At 42.5% G+C, this 19,232-nt stretch overlaps 1 protein-coding gene across 1 annotated transcript; it reads left to right on the plus strand.

Moving 5' to 3' along the window:
- Positions 1–15,089: 15,089 nt before the first annotated feature.
- On the plus strand, positions 15,090–19,132 carry LOC119286758 (zinc finger BED domain-containing protein RICESLEEPER 2-like). Its single transcript, XM_037566205.1, has 2 exons — positions 15,090–15,295; positions 16,573–19,132. The coding sequence occupies exon 2, from the start codon at positions 16,590–16,592 to the stop codon at positions 18,774–18,776; it is 2,187 nt and encodes a 728-aa protein (XP_037422102.1). The 5' UTR covers positions 15,090–15,295; positions 16,573–16,589; the 3' UTR covers positions 18,777–19,132.
- Positions 19,133–19,232: the final 100 nt, after the last annotated feature.

A 19,232-nucleotide genomic window follows, 5' to 3' on the forward strand; every position in this document is an offset into this window, starting at 1 on the left:
CGGCAAGTTTAAAATCATAATTAAGCTCTTTAATAGCCCAATATGCCTTGTGTTCTAGTTCGAGAGGTAAGTGACATGCTTTTCCATAAACCATTTTATACGGAGACATACCCATAGGATTTTTATATGCAGTTCTATAGGCCCATAATGCATCATTAAGTTTCCTGGACCAATTCTTTCTAGATCTATTAACAGTATTTTGCAAACTTAATTTGAGCTCTCTAATACTCAATTCTACTTGACCACTAGACTGAGGGTGACAAGGGGATGCAATTCAATGATTAACATCATATTTAGCAAGCATTTTACGGAAAGCACCATGAATAAAATGTGAACCACCATCAGTCATTAAATATCTAGGGACTCCAAATCTTGGAAAAATAACTTCTTTAAGCATTTTAATAGAAGTGTTCTGATCAGCACTACTAGTTGGAATAGCTTCTACCACTTAGTAACGTAATCAACATCAACTAAAATATGTGCATAACCATTAGAAGCAGGAAAAGGTCCCATATAGTCAAAGCCCCAAACATCAAATGGTTCAATAACGAGTGAATAGTTCATAGGCATTTCTTGATGTCTACTAATATTACCAATTCTTGGACATTCATCACAAGATAAGACAAACTTACGGGCATCCTTGAAAAGAGTAGGCCAATAATAACGAGATTGTAATACCTTATGTGCAGTTCTATCTCCAGCATGGTGTCCTACATAAGCATCAGAGTGACACTTGCGTAGGATCTATTCCTGTTCATGCTCATGTACACAACGTCTAATAACACCATCTACTCCTTCTTTATAAAGATGTGGGTTATCCCAAAAATAATGCCTCAAATCATAGAAGAACTTTTTCTTTTGCTGGTATGTGAAACTAGATGGTATAAACTTAGCAACAATGTAATTAGCATAATTAGCATACCATGGAATAGTATGAGAAGCATTTATGACATTTAATTGCTCATCAGGAAAGCTATCATCAATAGGTAGTGGGCCATCAAGCACATTTTCTAACCTAGACAAGTTGTCTGCAACGGGGTTCTCAGCTCCCTTTCTATCAACAATATGTAAGTCAAATTCTTGTAGCAAGAGAACCCATCTAATAAGTCTAGGTTTAGCATCTTTCTTTTCCATAAGATATTTAATAGCAGCATGATCAGTGTGAATAGTTACTTTAGAATCAACAATATAAGGTCTGAACTTATCACAAGCAAATACAACTGCTAAGAATTCCTTTTCAGTAGTAGCATAATTTCTTTGAGCATTGTCTAGGGTTTTACTAGCATATTGAATAACGTTTAATTTCTTATCAACTCTTTGCCCTAGAACAGCACATACAGCATAATCACTAGCATCACACATAATTTCAAAGGGTAAATTCCAATCAGGTGGCTGAACAATAGGTGCAGAGATCAATGCTTTCTTAAGTATTTCAAATGCTTCTACATAATCATCATCAAAGACAAATGGTATATATTTTTGTAATAAATTAGTCAGAGGCCGAGAAATTTTTGAGATGTCCTTAATGAACCTCCTATAAAATCCGGCATGACCAAGGAAACTTCTTATACCTTTGATGTCCTTGGGGCATGACATCTTTTCAATAGCATCAACCTTGGCTTTATCAACTTCAATACCTCTTTCAGAAACTTTATGCCCCAAGACAATACCTTCATTAACCATAAAGTGGCACTTTTCCCAATTCAAGACAAGATTAGTTTCTTCACATCTTTGCAAAACTCGATCAAGGTTGCTCAAGCAATCATCAAAAGAAGATCCATAGACGCAGAAATCATCCATGAAAACCTCACAAATCTTTTCACAAAAGTCAGAGAATATAGCCATCATGCATCTTTGAAAGGTAGAAAGTGCATTACATAAACCAAAAGGCATATGTCTATAAGCAAAAGTACCAAAAGGACAGGTAACAGTAGTCTTTGATTGATCCTTGGCTGACACAGGTATTTTAGAGAAACCAGAATAACCATCTAGAAAGCAAACATGTGTATGTTTGGATAATCTTTCTAGCATTTGATCGATAAAAGGTAAGGGGTAATGATCCTTTTTAGTGGCCTTATTTAATTTGCAGAAATCAATTACCATCCTATAACCTGTAATAATTCTTTGAGGAATCAATTCATCTTTATCATTAGCAACAACAGTAATACCTCCCTTCTTAGGGACACAATGGACATGACTTACCCACTGACTATCAGCAACGGGATAGATTATACCTGCCTCAAGGAGCTTTAGTATTTCCTTTCTTACCACTTCTTTCATTTTAGGATTCAGCCGTCGTTGATGATCACGAACTGGTTTAGCATCTTCTTCCAAATTTATTTTATGTTGACATAGAGTGGGACTAATGCCCTTAAGATCATCAAGAGTATACCCAATAGCAGCACGGTGCTTCTTCGGAGTTTTCAATAATCTCTCTTCCTCATGCTCTGAAAGGTTAGCACTAATAATAACAGGATATATCTTTTTCTCATCAAGATAAGCATATTTAAGAGTATCAGGCAACAGTTTAAGCTCAAACACGGGATCACCCTTGGGTGGAGGAGTATCCCCTATGATTTCAACAGGCAAATTGTGTTTCTGAATAGGTTCCTGTTTAAAGAATACTTCATCTATTTCCCTTCTTTCATTCATAAACATATCATTTTCATGGTCTAGCAAATATTATTCTAGAGGATCACTAGGAGGTACGGCAATAGAAGCAAGACCAATAATTTCATCCTTACTAGGTAATTCTTCTTCACGGTGTTGTCTACTAAATTTAGAGAAATTAAATTCATGAGACATATCATCTAAACTGATAGTAACAACATACTTTTTGCAATATATCCTAGCATTAACAGTGTTTAAGAATGGTCTACCAAATATAATGGGACAAAAGCTATCTTGTGGGGAACCAAGAACAAGAAAATCAGCAGGATATTTAGTTTTCCCACACAAGACTTCAACATCTCTAACAATTCCCATTGGTGAAATAGTATCTCTATTGGAAAGTTTAATTGTGACATCAATATCTTCTATCTCAGCAGGTGCAATATCATGCATAACTTCTTTGTATAAGGCGTAAGGTATTGCACTAGCACTAGCACCCATATCACATAAGCCATGATAACAATGATCTCCTATTTTAACAGAAATAATAGGCATGCCTACCACATGTCTGTTTTTATCTTTTGCACAAGGTTTAGCAATTATAGCAGTCTCATCAAGGAAATGAATAACATGCCCATCAATATTATCAGACAAGAGATCTTTAACAATAGCAATATCAGGTTCAACTTTAATTTGCTCAGGAGGTGTATAAGTTTTAATATTGCTTTTACGAACCACAGTTGAAGCTTTAGCATGATCCTTTATCCTGACAGGGAAATGTGGTTTCTCAACATAAGAAGTAGGAACAATAGGATCATTATAAGTGATAGTCTTTTCTTCAACTTTAATAGGTGCGGCTACTTTTACTTCTATGGGAGGATGATATTTAAACCACTTCTCCTTGGGGAGATCAACATAAGTAGCAAAAGATTCACAGAAAGAAGCTACTATCTCAGAGTCAAGTCCATATTTAGTGCTAAATTTACGGAAAACATCGGTATCCATAAAAGATTTAACACAATCAAACTTAGGTGTCATACCTGAATCCTTACCTTCGTCGAGGTCCCAATCTTCAGAGTTGCGTTTAATTCTTTCCAATAAATTCTATTTGAGTTTAATAGTCTTCATCATAAAAGAGCCAGCACAAGAAGTATCGAGCATGGTGCGATTGTTATCAGAAAGCCAAGCATATAAATTTTGAATAATCATTCCTCTTGAGAGCTCATGATTGGGGAATGAGTATAACATTGATTTAAGCCTCCCCCAAGCTTGAGTGATGCTTTCTCCTTCGCGAGGCCAAAAATTATATACATAATTGCGATCATGATGAACAAGATGCATAGGATAAAACTTCTGATGAAATTCCAATTTCAATCGTTTGTAGTTCCATGACCCCGTATCATCACATAGCATGTACCATGTCAATGCATCTTCCTTCAAAGATAAAGGGAAGACCTTCTTATTAACAACATCTCCAGGTACACCTGCAAGCTTAAATAATCCACAAACTTCATCCACATATATTAGGTGCTCATCAGGATGCATTGTTCCATCTCCTGCAAAAGGATTAGCTAGCAGTTTTTCTAACATACCCGAAGGAATTTCAAAGCAGACATTTTCATTTTCAGTAGGTTCAGTAGGTTGAGGAGCAACTCTTTGCTCTACTAGTCGGGGTGAAGATACCCCGAACAAGCCCCTCAGAGGATTACTTTCCATAGTAACAAGAGACAGTAAATTTCAGCACACTATATAAATTTTTCCTTGCCAAATTCCACCTACCAAAGGCGCTTCACTCCCCGGCAACGGCGCCAAAAAAGAGTCTTGATGACCCACAAGTATAGGGGATCTATCGTAGTCCTTTCGACAAGTAAGGGCGTCGAACCCAACAAGGAGCAGAAGGAAATGATAAGCGGTTTCCAGCAAGGTATTCTCTGCAAGTACTGAAATAAGTAGTAACAGATAGTTTTGTGATAGGATAATTTGTAACAAGCAACAAGTAACAAAAGTAAATAAAGTGCAGCAAGGTGGCCCAATCCTTTTTGTAGCAAAGGACAAGCCTGGACAAACTCTTATATAGAGAAAAGCGCTCCCGAGAACACATGGGAATATCGTCAAGCTAGTTTTCATCACACTCATATGATTCGCGTTTGGTACTTTGATAATTTGGTATGTGGGTGGACCGGTGCTTGGGTATTGTCCTTACTTGGACAAGCATCCCACTTATGATTAACCTCTATTGCAAGCATCCGCAACTACAACAAAAGTATTAAGGTAAACCTAACCATAGCATGAAACATATGGATCCAAATCAGCCCCTTATGAAGCAACGCATAAAGTAGGGTTTAAGCTTCTGTCACTCTAGCAACCCATCATCTACTTATTACTTCCCAATGCCTTCCTCTAGGCCCAAATAATGGTGAAGTGTTATGTAGTTGACGTTCACATAACACCACTAGAGGAGAGACAACATACATCTCATCAAAATATCGAACGAATACAAAATTCACATGACTACTAATAGCAAGAATTCTCCCATGTCCTCAGGAACAAACGTAACTACTCACAAAGCATAATCATGTTCATAATCAGAGGGGTATTAATATGCATATAGGATCTGAACATATGATCTTCCACCAAATAAACCAACTAGCATCAACTACAAGGAGTAATTAACACTACTAGCAACCTACTAGTACTAATCCCGAACTTGGAGACAAGAATTGGATACAAGAGATGAACTAGGGTTTTGAGAGGAGATGGTGCTGGTGAAGATGTTGATGGAGATTGCCCTCTCCCGATGAGAGGAGCGTTGGTGATGACGATGGCGATGATTTCCCCCTCCTGGAGGGAAGTTTCCCCGGCAGAACAGCTACGCCAGAGCCCTAGATTGGTTCCGCCAAGGTTCCGCCTTGTGGCGGCGGAGTTTCATCTGAGGAGATGGCTTATGATTTTTTTCTCATCGAAAGACTCCATGTAGTAGAAGATGGCCATCGGAGGGCCACCAGGGGGGCCATGAGGTAGGGGGCACGCCCAGGGGGTAGGGCGCGCCCCCACCCTCGTGGGCAGGGTGTGGCCCCCCGGGTGAACTTCTTGCGCTCAGTATTTTTTATATATTCTGAAAACGTCTTCCCTGAAGTTTCAGGACTTTTGGAGCTATGCAGAATAGGTCTCTAATATTTGCTCCTTTTCCAGCCCATGATCCCAGCTGTCGGCATTCTCCCTCTTTATGTAAACCTTGTAAAATAAGAGAGAATAGGCATAAGTATTGTGACATAATGTGTAATAACAGCCCATAATGCAATAAATATCGATATAAAAGCATGATGCAAAATGGACATATCATTTATTAACGCGGTTGATGTAGTCGTACACCTTCATGATCCGTCCCGATCAAGTACCGAACGTACGGCACCTCCGCGTTCAGCACACGTTCAGCTCGATGACGTCCTCGCCTTCTCGATCCAGCAAGAGGGGCGAAGTAGTAGATGAGTTCCGGCAGCACGACGGCTTGGTGACGGTGTTGGTGAAGAACAATCTCCGCATGGCTTCGCCTAAGCACTACGAAAACTATGACGGAGGATAAACTAGAGGGGATGGGGTAGCCGGCACACGGCTTGGTATTTCTTGATGTGTCTTGGGTGCTAGCCTACCCCTCTATTTATATGCTGAGCCTTGGGGTCGAAACTTGGAGTAAAAGCCTCCACAAAGTCGGTTTTACCCGAAAGGTAAGAGTCCTTCTCGGACTCCAGGGCCAGACGCCAGGGTTCCCGGCGTCTGGACCCAGATGCCAGGGACCCTGGCGTCTGGCCCCTGGACTCCGCAAAACTTCCTTTTGCACTTTTCCAAAAACCTTGTGGGCGTTCCCCTTTGGCCCAAATAAAGTGTTCTCGTACCCAAACATTTCGGGAAACATCCGGAACCCCTTCCGGTGAATTCCGGAACCCTTCCGAATACTAAAATCTATTATCCCATATATCAAACTTTATCTCCGGACCATTCCAGAGTTCCTCGTCATGTCCGTGATCTTATCCAGAACTCCGAACAACATTCGGTTACCAACATACATAACTCATAAATACTATATCGTCAACGAACGTTAAGCGTGCGGACCCTACGGGTTCGAGAACTATGTAGACATGACCGAGACATTTCTCTGGTCAATAACCAATAGCGGTACCTGGATTCCCATATTGGCTCCTACATATTCTACGAAGATCTTTATCGATCGAACCGCATAACAACATACGTTGTTCCCTTTGTCATCGGTATGTTACTTGCCCGAGATTCGATCGTCGGTATCTCAATACCTAGTTCAATCTCGTTACCGGCAAGTCTCTTTACTCGTTCCGTAATATATCATCCCACAACTAACTCATTAGTTACAATGCTTGCAAGGCTTATAGTGATGTGCATTACCGAGTGGGCGCAGAGATACCTCTCCGACAATCGGAGTGACAAATCCTAATCTCGAAATACGCCAACTCAACAAGTACCTTCGGAGACACCTGTAGAACACCTTTATAATCACCCAGTTACGTTGTGACGTTTGGTAGCACACAAAGTGTTCCTCCGATAAACGGGAGTTGCATAATCTCATAGTCATAGGAACATGTATAAGTCATGAAGAAAGCAATAGCAACATACTAGACGATCAAGTGCTAAGATAACGAAATGGGTCAAGTCAATCACATCATTCTTTAATGATGTGATCCCGTTAATCAAATGACAACTCATGTCTATGGCTAGGAAACTTAACCATCTTTGATTCAACAAGCTAGTCAAGTAGACTCATGTTTATCAACGCGGTTGATGTAGTCGTACACCTTCATGACCCATCCTGATCAAGTACCGAACGTACGGCACCTCCACGCTCAGCACACGTTCAGCTCGATGACGTCCTCGTCTTCTCGATCCAGCAAGAGGGGCGAAGTAGTAGATGAGTTCCGGCAGCACGACGGCGTGGTGACGATGTTGGTGAAGAACAATCTCCGCAGGGCTTCGCCTAAGCACTACGAAAACTATGACGAAGGATAAACTAGAGGGGACGGGGTATCCGGCACAGGCTTGGTGTTTCTTGATGTGTCTTGGGTGCTAGCCCTACCCCTCTATTTATATGTTGAGCCTTGGGGTCGAAACTTGGAGTAAAAGCCTCCACAAAGTCGGTTTCACCCGAAAGGCAAGAGTTCTTCTCGGACTCCAGGGCCAGATGCCAGGGTTCCCGGCGTCTGGACCCAGACGCCAGGGACCCTGGCGTCTGGCCCGTGGACTATGTAAAACTTCCTTTTGCGCTTTCCAAAAACCTTGTGGGCTTCCCTTTGGCCCAAATAAAGTGTTCTCATACCCAAACATTTTGGGAAACATCCGGAACCCCTTCCGGTGAATTCCGGAACCCTTCCAAAGACTAAACACTATTATCCCATATATCAAACTTTATCTCCGGACCATTCCGGAGTTCCTCGTCATGTCCGTGATCTTATCTATAACTCCGAACAACATTCGGTACCAACATACATAACTCATAAATACTACATCGTCAGCGAACGTTAAGCGTGCGGACCCTACGGGTTCGAGAACTATGTAGACATGACCGAGAAATTTCTCTGGTCAATAACCAATAGTGGAACCTGGATGCCCATATTGGCTCCTACATATTCTACGAAGATCTTTATCGGTTGAACCGCATAACAACATACGTTGTTCCCTTTGTCATCAGTATGTTACTTACCCGAGATTCGATCATCGGTATCTCAATACCTAGTTCAATCTCGTTACCGGCAAGTCTCTTTACTCGTTCTGTAATATATCATCCCGCAACTAACTCATTAGTTATAATGCTTGCAAGGCTTATAGTGATGTGCATTATCGAGTGGGCCCAGAGATACCTCTCCGACAATCGGAGTGACAAATCATATTCTCGAAATACGCCAACTCAACAAGTACCTTCGGAGACACCTGTAGAGCACCTTTATAATCACCTGGTTACATCGTGACGTTTGGTAGCACACAAAGTGTTCCTCCGATAAATGGGAGTTGCATAATCTCATAGTCAAAGGAACATGTATAAGTCATGAAGAAAGCAATAGAAACATACTAAACGATCAAGTGCTAAGCTAACGGAATGGGTCAAGTCAATCACATCATTCTCTAATGATGTGATCCCGTTAATCAAACTAGCTGAATGCCCGTGCGTTGCCACGGAATAAACAAAGTTTACACCAAAATGTATGTCGTTCTTGATGGCATGTGGTTTCCATTTATACATCGATAAGATGCAATTCTCAGTCACTTCTTACATCATTAACAATTGTGATGTCTCCTTAGCAACATCTTAGCATGTCCCCTCGTACCCATCAACTTCCATTTTCTTCAACTCCCGTCTCTAGCATTGCTATTGCTTAAATGGGATATCATCTAGCGAGACATAACATCATGGTCTATCTCTAATTCACAATGCAAACACTTCTCGTCTATCACCTGAAATAATGGTAAGTCAATGACAATGACAATGTCTCCTTAGCAACAACTTTAGCCCGATCCCTCACACCCACCGACTTCCATTCTCTTTAACCCCCTTGATCTAGCATTGGCATTTCTTAAAAGGGCTACCATCTATGGAGAGATGCCATCATGTTGTACCTCTGATTTAAAATCAGAACACTTATCATCTGTCATGGGATATAATGATAGTCCAGTGACAATGACAATGTCCCCTTATTCTTCAATGACAACAAAGAAACACTTTTGTACTTGTGAGAAACATAAACAGAAATACGGTTTTGAGAAAATCAAACTAAAACAACAGCATGATTAACTAAACTGGCCCTTTCCTTAAAATTCTCCTATTTATTGTGTCGCATGGTGACTTGCGGTGTACAAATTTAACTATAATAGATAGTTAGTGAGAACACTTAAACGAAGTCTCTTCGCTGGGCGTCTCACTCACTACTCCCCATGACCATTGAAAAAACACATGGAAGCAAGCCCCCTCAAGCAGCTCTGTCGGTGAGGTCTGCCATATCTAAGAAGATCAAGGGAAAAGCTAGACAATCCTCCATGGCCGATCCCTTTCTCATCCTCCTCCGGCACCCCTCGTAAGTTGGGCCCGCCGACAACATCGAAACGGAGATGACAAGCTAATACTTGTTTTCCCATCGTCCTTCCTACTGGCCAGGAATTTTTCCTCTCCATCTACTTCCCCACCGTTTGTTGTTGTAGACCCCTAACTCCAATGAACTCTTTAGACATTGGAACAAATACCAATATTTATTCCCCTATTACTTTATAAATATCACTACACAACTAAACGTTTCAGATTACTATCCCTAGGCAAAGTAAAATTTTGATCTAAATGCAACATTTGTACGATTAATGTCTCAAATCCAAATGAAGGACCAGTTCACATCTTTTGAAACTTACAGAAATTGTGGTTTGACCATATCTTGCCCCTCTATTTTTAACAGATAAATAAGAAAAGCCTCTAGTAATTTAGAAACAGCATGCTCTTGATTATCCATGCTTCCCTAGTATTTTCAACTGTTCCAACGAAATGTACAATGTATTTTTACTTGTTTTTGGTTGTACAACAGTACAATATTACAGTGCCCTCAAACAGTACAATATTACACGCCCCATCCAAACTTTGCTAATCCTATCAGCCTGGGCGATGACCAAAAGATCATGGGCTGGTTTGTTATATCCTCTACCCACTTTCTGAATTTGCAGGATGCAAAGTGGCTATGACGTGGACCTGGTTTCTCTACACACTGCATGGATCTTGTACGCAGCATCCTGGTCAATGTTAACTTTGGTGATTACTACATAACAATCAGATCCAGACATTATAGAAAGTATCAGCAATGCATACCAACCTAGATCTATGCATCAAGCATTATATCCCTGAGCCGATCAGCAAAACCATATATTTTGAAAAGCTGAAATTATTTAGTGCAATCGTAGTGTGTTCTTTTAAATATCATCCAACACACTAATCCAAGACTTTTGTTGATACCTCCTTTCATTTCTCACACTAAACGACTGAAACATATAAGCAAAATACAAATAATTACTCAACCCGTTGCACGTATACATTGTTTTGTTCTCATATTTGCACTGCTCGTCTAACGATGCAATGGTTCTTGAACCCAAACATTATATCCAAACCATAATATGAATAAAAATGGAATGAAATATACCAGAATTAATTCTAGGTCGTAAATAAGAATTAGTAAATGTGTCGTGCACCAACATCATATCAAGTTGCATATAAGAAAAATTCTTCATAAATATGAAAATCCAGGTTTCGTCACTTATCAGGGTATCGTCTTGAATGCACTGTGTTTCTTTATATCAGTGTCAGAACAACCTTCAACCAAACAGTGCACATTGTAAGGCATAAATAAAGACCGAGTTTCCCAATGTGTTTTGAGTTTTCCAATCAAACTTCAGTCATAAGCTTCTCTCCATTATGGCTAAATGTAGCCACCAGAAGATTGCAATTCATAATCTTCTGACACTCAAAAATCACAGCCCTGACCACTTGCAGTCCCTATCCACTTGGGGCAAGATATTGGATTAGTGTGTCGGATCATATTTTTAAAAACGCACTACAGTGGACACTACCTGTGTCCACTTGCAGTCCATGCGGTCGACACTACCTGTCCACTGGTAAGGTGTGCATGCAAAAACGTGTCAGACGCCGTCCTCGCACACTCTTAGTCCCGGTGTTCCTGGGATAATGAGGCCCTAACAGGACAAGTTTTTGCATGACCGTCAGATTGCATCACCTGCCACGATATTGTGGTTACATACCTGGCAACAAATAAGGGTATGAGTGAACAAGGTTTTATTGAAGCGATTAAGAGATAGAACAACAGAAGCAATGGTCCCTTTAATCGACCAGAAAAGCTAAATAGAAACCTCAATGATTTTTTGTAAAGTAAGGCAGGAGCACTGCCCATTCTATTAGCAGGAAAGAAAAGGTCTTGGTTACTTAGCCTAGATCATCACTAATAACCCTGACAACATTTAACAAATATGAACACCTGACATGCAATGCAATGCTGGTCGGCTTTGTTTCTAACTCCTTTTCTCCTCCAGGGAATCGACATCCTTTAGTTTCTGTATATTGCCGAAGGCTCTTTCTTTTAGTACTGACACCTGAGACACACCTTAGTTTTTATCTCCAATTTGCAACTTGGCATAGAAATTGAATAAGCCTAAAAAATCAAGAATTACAACATCATGATGTCTATTGATCAATCTAGGCACTCTAAAAATCTAAAAAAAATCTGCTGCCTTAACTGTGTAATCACCTAAATAAAAACATTGCTTTGTTGCTAGGATAATCCTGCTAGTACAACCATAGTTGTTAGGATAATCACCTTGCTGACCAACCTTCGTGAGGTCCTTCCTGAATCTGGTCTGCTATAAAATATTAAAATATACCCTTATGTTCATAATATTCAGAACTTTCAAGTGGAAAAAACTCCTAGCATTTGCTGAATAAAACAAAACCTGGCATACAAGAACGTTCATGCTTCTAGGACTGAAGGGATATATACCATAGGTATGAATTTATGTAGTTTCTTTCGAAACATGTGTTTAATTCAACACAGCTTATGCAGACACATCCTGAACATTTCACAGATTAGCCTAAATAAAAACATCCATCACAACAGTGTGATAATGTTCTGTCATGAAGTTCAGATAGCAAGAAAACAATGTATCATATCCATATTAGCTCAAGACAAATGCAGAAATAATGAGAATAGCTTCAGGTGAGGAGTTAAAGTAATATTAAGATATGATTCACATATGTATTCCAGATGCAGCCGTTGACCATGAAGGTATGGAATTTTGTTGAGTCATAAATATCATTGGTGGAAGGAAGAAGAGAGCATGAAGGCACGCTGATGTTGCAATGAACCGGACCCTTTAACAGATAACATCAATGAGCACTTGAGCATAGAAATTGAATGTGAAATCTTGCCATAAATAACGTAGTAGAAAATAAGGCAACCAATTTGACCAATCCAAATCGACCATGGACAAGCCTGAAATTGTTGAACCTAGATGACCTGGCAAAAGAGGATTATAAGGGCAACGGTGTTGGGCAGAAATTAAAGATGGAAGCGCTTCATTAAGAAAAGATGAGAAGGGTCCCATCGCCTCCTATCTTGCTGCAACCGCATGCACGGGCCTTCCCACTAAGAAAAGGCCCCAACGAGGCGTACCTACGGAAGTGGCGACCTAGGTTTAGGGGTCGGATCCATCACTACGACGAATCATTGGAGCTCAACCCAGATCGTGGTGGGCCAAACCTGTTCTAGAACTGGTGAATGAACTGCTTGCCGATGACGACAACGGGGAAGAGGCTATGGGATCGGCTCAGAGCCCTACTGGTGGCAACTTTGCCTTCGAGCTAGCAAATCGGTGCCTCGCCGTCTCGCCTCCCGATGAAGTGGAGGTGGAGATCGCAGGAGGGGAGACGAACTGCTCGCCGACGACGACAACGGGGAAGAGGCTATGGGATCGGCTCGGAGCCCTGCCGATGGCATCTTCGCCTTTGGGCTAGCAAATCGGTGCCTCGCCGTCTCGCCTCCCGATGAAGTGGAGGTGGAGATCGCGCGAGGGGAGGCGTGCGTGCCTATTTTGGGGGCTGGGTTCGACGGTTGTAAACGCTTAGGGGAGACTGCGTGCGTGGGTAAGTTGTTTCTTTTCTTCTTTGGTTTAAATCACTTTAAACCGGACGTGGGAGTGGAACTTCTACGATGATAAAAAAAATCGGCGGGATGCGAGAGGGTGGGAGCATGTATCGATAGGGATGGGAGGGGAGGTCGAACCATCACGACGTTCGATTATCCTTTAATAGTAGAGATGACAACTCATGTCTATGGCTAGGAAACTTAACCATCTTTGATTCAACGAGCTAGTCAAGTAGAGGCATACTAGTGACACTCTGTTTGTCTATGTATTCACACATGTATTATGTTTCTGGTTAATACAATTCTAGCATGAATAATAAATATTTATCACGAAATAAGGAAATAAATAATAACTTTATTATTGTCTCTAGGGCATATTTCCTTCAAATGTTTGGAGACCACCTCAAGATCTACGGCTCGTGGTTGTGAAACGCCTTTGTGGTGTTGTCTCAAGGGGAGAATAGGGTGAGCCTTTGTGACGTTGGTGTGGTGTTCTGATAACATCCGCCCCTTCAACGGTGACTAACTTCCCTCTAAGAAAGTGAACATCGGGATACATCCTTGTCTCTCCGAGTCATGGTTATCCCTTAACCCTAACTCCATATTGTGATTATTTATCTTCTAGTCTTTACTTTACATGTTATTATGCTTGCTCACCTGGCCACTTGGTGTTGTTGAATATATTGTTTAACACTAGATTCACCTTACCAATTGTTAGACTCACTTTCATATTTCGCATTGTTGCCTAAAATTGCTAAGTTCTTCCTCTGTAAACTAATATAAGAGCGTTTAGATCACTAACTTAGTGATCTAAACGCTCTTATATTAGTTTACAGAGGGAGTAACAATTAAGTATTAACTTAAGAGCATCTCCAACAACATTGCTATACCGAATTGCTAAAGATTAGGTATAGCAAGAAGAGAGATAAGCTTTAGCAAACACACTTTTTTTTTGCTCCAATGGCGTTGCTATAAAATAAAATTTTAGCAATCCTCTCAATGACACGTGGGGACCGGTGCCAGACGCGGGTCAGCAGGAATTTAGGGGGGCGATGTGGTCCACTTGTCAATGGAACAAAGGGATGTAGGGGACCACAAAAACTGAACTGCTAAAAAATATAGCAAGTGCCTTTTAACTTTGCAAATATAAGTGTAGGAGCAAATATAGCAAGCTTTGTATTATTTTTCTTCAGTTTTTAGCAATCCTAACCAAATATACAAAGGCAAATATAAGTGTTGAAGATGCTCTAAACATGTAGAATTGACATTTTGTTATGGTGACAACGGCACCGAACAGGTGCCAGAGAAAGACCCAATGATCTTCCGCGGGGGTAGAAACACGTCACATGCATGTTGTTAAGAAAACACTAAAAAAATGCTGTCAAAAAAGAAAAGGCAATCCATATCCATCCGTGCAGATTAAAACCAAACGGGGGCTTTCGTGGTGTATGTGACAAACCAAAACTGCAACCTAATTAAATTCCTAATAAAGCCCAACCCTCCTTTTGTTGTGCTTGGCGGTATAGCTTGGCAAGGCCACGGCGAGGCGCAGATCAGCGGGCAGGCCCGTGCCCGCGGTGTTCGTTCGCGGCTCACCAAGCTCGAGCAACGCGAAACAGTCTCCGAGAATGCAGAGAAACGATTCCGCCGCAAGGCGGCCGACCCACCACGCGCCCCACCGACGGTGGCCCGGCCGGCAGCGGCACGGGTGCACCGATAACTGCCTCCCCGCCCGCGCGGCCCCGATGGGCCGGGACCCGTGATGAGCCCATCGAAACGTCACTCACTCCCCTCCTCCCCCCACCAAAGAAATTCTCCCCCAGCCACCTGCTACAAACGCCTCCCCCGTCCCGCACCTCCCCTCACCCCCCCGCAAAAACCAGATCTACAATCTCGCACTGCGCCTCGCTCGGCCTTGCGCTTCTTGGGCCGAGCCCTAGCTGGGGCGCCCCCGATCATCTCCTCCTCCCATCTCGCTCTCAGTAAGTAAGCTCCCAAAACTTTCCAAATCCCTCCCCTTTCCCGACTCAACCGCCCGTCGTCCTGCGCCGCGGGTTTTAATTTCCTTCCCGTTCCTCCTCGTCCAAGCTCAGATCTGAGCCCGTTTGGGCTCGTTTCGCTCGGATCTGCGCCGAGCTTCGGAAATTTCTGGGCTTTTTCCTTTCCGGGCGCGTTTGTTCAATCGCTGTTTGCTTGCGGGGGTTTCGTTCGCTCGCGCGGCCCGATTGGGCCGAGGGCGGGCCCTGCGAGGGATTGATTCATCTAGGGTTCGTTCGCTACGCAAAAAAAAGTTTGTTTTACCCATGGGGATTCTCCGCTCATGGCCCAAATCTTACTGTTGTGCGGGGCGAGCTCGTAGTTCGAAAGCCATGGCTTCTTGTGTCCAGTTCTTCCTGTGGAATGTTTTTCCATTCAGCGATCTCGTATGGAAGCGGGTAGGCGAGATTTATTATTCCGGCATTCGGCAGGCGCCATGGGGGAATCTGGAGGGACATCAGCTCGATTCGTGGGTCTGGGGAGCTACATGGAGGCGTGCAGACGCTGTGCCTGTTTCTTTTGATCCGTAAGCTTTTGTGATTGCACAAACACGTGGAGCCATAAATTTTCAAGCATAAATTTGTGAACTTGAAGTCCTGTCTCTAGCCACTTCCAGCGTGAGTTTGATTGTGCTCCCATTAAACTTGTATATAGTTTTAAAAAGGAAAGAGCTTAAGCTAATATTCAGAAGGAACAGTGACCACTGAGGTTGTGGATGAACAAACTTCTCTGGAGCTGTTACCAATTTAATTGAGACTAGACTACTAGAGCTACCATTTAACTGTGTTGGACCATCCTGGAGTAACTTAACTGGGATGGGGTGTCGTTTCCCAAAAGCTTCCTCTGAATGACAGTGGTTCATACTACTTAATAGCTTAGCTCAATACAAATTTGTGTATACGTCGTGCTTTTAAGCATTTTAACTGAGGCAGGCCAGCGAAACATACTTCTTTTGAAAGGCATATTAAAGGCTATGATTTCTTTTGTGTATTACTTCTTTTGACAGTGGTTCATTACATCATTGAACGAACCCTTTGCAGATTATTATTTAAATATAGAAATCTCGTAATATATCCATTCTCGTTTCTTATTTGTTACATGCATGCAAATGTAAAATAAACGTACCTGAAGAACTTGTAGAAGTTTATGGATCTTGCCTCACTACTACTCTAGAAATACCGGTGCTCTGGCATCTGACTTTACCATGTTATATGTATGCCAGGTTTTGGGACTTCCAGCATGGCTGATGAAACTGGCAATGACAGTCAGATGTTCGAAGGTAATGTGATTGTTGACCCTGGTAATGAGGCAGTCCAAGGTGGCGAGTTGGTCGAAGTTGATGAACTAGCTCAAGGTGATGAGTTGGCTCAAGGCGAGGACTTAACACAGGGTGACGAATTGCTCCAAGGGAATGAGATGGCCATCACTGAGGTGGCCACTCCTCCAACCACGAGGCGCCGGAGAAAGAAGTCCCTGGTGTGGGAGCACTTCACTATTGAAGATGCTGCTGGAGGGGCCACTCGGGCTTGCTGCAAACTTTGCAAGCAAACCTTTGCGTACAGCTCTGGTTCAAAAATTGCTGGGACTAGCCATCTCAAGAGGCACATCACCTTGGGTTCCTGTCCTAAGATAAAAGGCCAAGGGCATAAGCTAGCAATTACAATTGGGACTGACAATGATGGTGATGGTACTGTGGAGAGGCGGTCTAAGAGGCGTTACAGATATACTGGTTATGCGAATGCGTCTTTTGATCAAGACCGCAGTTATTCATACTTGGCAAAGATGATCATTTTGCATGACTATCCGCTCCACATTGTTCAACAACCAGCCTTCACTGCTTTTATTGATAGTCTGCAGCCTCGTTTCAGGGTTGTTGATGTTGATGCAATGGAGGTGGAGGTTTATGCTGTTTATCAGAAAGAAAAAGAGAACCTTTTGCAAGCATTCAGCGCTATGCCTGGAAGGATCAGCCTCACCATTGGATTGTGGACAACTAGTCAAACTCTTGGCTATGTTTCAGTTTCTGGGCAGTTCATTGACTCTGAATGGAAATTACATCGAAGAATGCTTAGCTTCATGATGGTGTCTTCGCCTCATTCGGACAATGCACTTAGTGAAGCTATTAGCTCAAGCCTTACTGACTGGGGTATGAAGGAGAAGCTATTTACCATCACGTTGGATAATGATTCCTTATCTCATGACATCTACAGTGCAAATCTGAGAGATCAGCTCTCCAGTAAGAATAACCTCATGCTTAAGGGTCAGCTATTTGTTGTGAGGTGCTATGCCCATATCCTGGATGCGGCTGCACAAGATGTCATTGCTTTAATCCACGGTGTCATCTACAGCATCCGTGAAAGCATAAAGTTCATAAAAGCTTCTCCTAGTCGTGAGGAAAAGTTTGCTGAGATTGCTCTGCAGCTGGAGATCCCCAGTACGAAGACCCTTTGTCTGGATGTTACAACCCAGTGGAACACAACCTATCTGATGCTCTTGGCTGCCTTGGATTATAGGCAGGCTTTCATTACACTAGAAACAGTTGATGAAAACTACAATGAAGCACCTTCAGCTGAGGACTGGAAAAAAATTGAGGCTGCCTGCAATTACTTGAGGCTGCTCTATGACTCGGCTCATAGCATCATGTCAGCAGGAAACCCAACCTCAAACATTTTCTTCCATGAAGCTTGGAAATTGCAGCTAGAGCTGGGAAATGGTTCAGCACACGAAGATCCAATTTTCAGTAGCATCGCCAAAGACATGTATGAGAGGTTTGACAAATACTGGAAAGATTGCAACCTTGTGTTAGCTGTTGCTGTTGTGATGGATCCACGTTTTAAGATGAAGCTTGTTGAGTTCAGTTACTCAAAGATTTACGGCGTTGAGGCTGCAAAGTATGTTAAGGTGGTAAATGATTCGGTGCATGACCTTTTTAAGGATTATGTGGCACAGCCGCTCCCCTTAACACCGGCCTATGCTGAACAAGGGAAAACTGATAATGCTACTGCCAATGGGAACAACACCCAAGCAACTCAACCTTCAACTGGTGATGGCCTTCAAGACTTTGATATATATCTTTCTGAGATTGCTACAACCCAGCCCTCAAAATCTGAGCTAGAGCAGTACCTGGACGAGTCTCTTACTCCTCGCATCCAAGAGTTCGACATTCTCAATTGGTGGAAGCTCAACATGCAGAAGTATCCGACGCTCTCAAAGATGGCGCGGGATATCTTGGCCATCCCAGTGTCCATGGTGACCGGCGGCACCTCTATATTTTCTGCAGGAACAGGGTGCCATGTGCTCGACGACTACAGAAGCTCGCTCCGTCCGGAAATCGTGGAGGCGCTCGTCTGTGCAAAGGACTGGCTTCCGAATTCGACCGCCGCACCGGAGGCCGTGCCGGGCTCTGGGCTTCTCAAGATGGACTAGGCTCGCTTCCTTTGCTGAAGCATGCATATATATCTTCTGGTGCCTGTGAGTGGTCCTTTAACCGTAGTCGTATTTTAGGCAGAGTTTGTGGACTGGCTGCGATCGATGATTTCATTGGAATCTGTCCTAGAATGTAATTTGTCGTGTAGAACTCTGTTAACTCCTCATCCATGCTGTTATGTCCGCCCCTTCCTTGTGTTGTAATATGTGACCAGAGATGTTATCTCACGTTGCTAGGGATGTGTATGGCCCTACAAGCAACGTAATGTACCAGCCGGTAGATTGTGTTTGTGCTTCAGTTTTTTTTGTGTGTGGTTGTGATGACTTTGGTGGAGTTAGCTCTAGCATTTGGTTTCTCTCACTTTCTACTCATGTAAATTCTTCCACGGATCCCATAATTATCATCTGGTTCGCCTGTTCTTGCTCGTCCTGCTCCGGCTCTTGGAGCCACCGGCT

The sequence above is a fragment of the Triticum dicoccoides genome, chromosome 4A (genome assembly GCF_002162155.2).
Source record: "Triticum dicoccoides isolate Atlit2015 ecotype Zavitan chromosome 4A, WEW_v2.0, whole genome shotgun sequence".
NCBI lineage: Eukaryota > Viridiplantae > Streptophyta > Magnoliopsida > Poales > Poaceae > Triticum > Triticum dicoccoides.

Bases quoted from the DNA above. Each gene is read 5' to 3' on its own strand.
- LOC119286758 (XM_037566205.1), top strand. From the start codon at position 16,590: ATGGCTGATGAAACTGGCAATGACAGTCAGATGTTCGAAGGTAATGTG.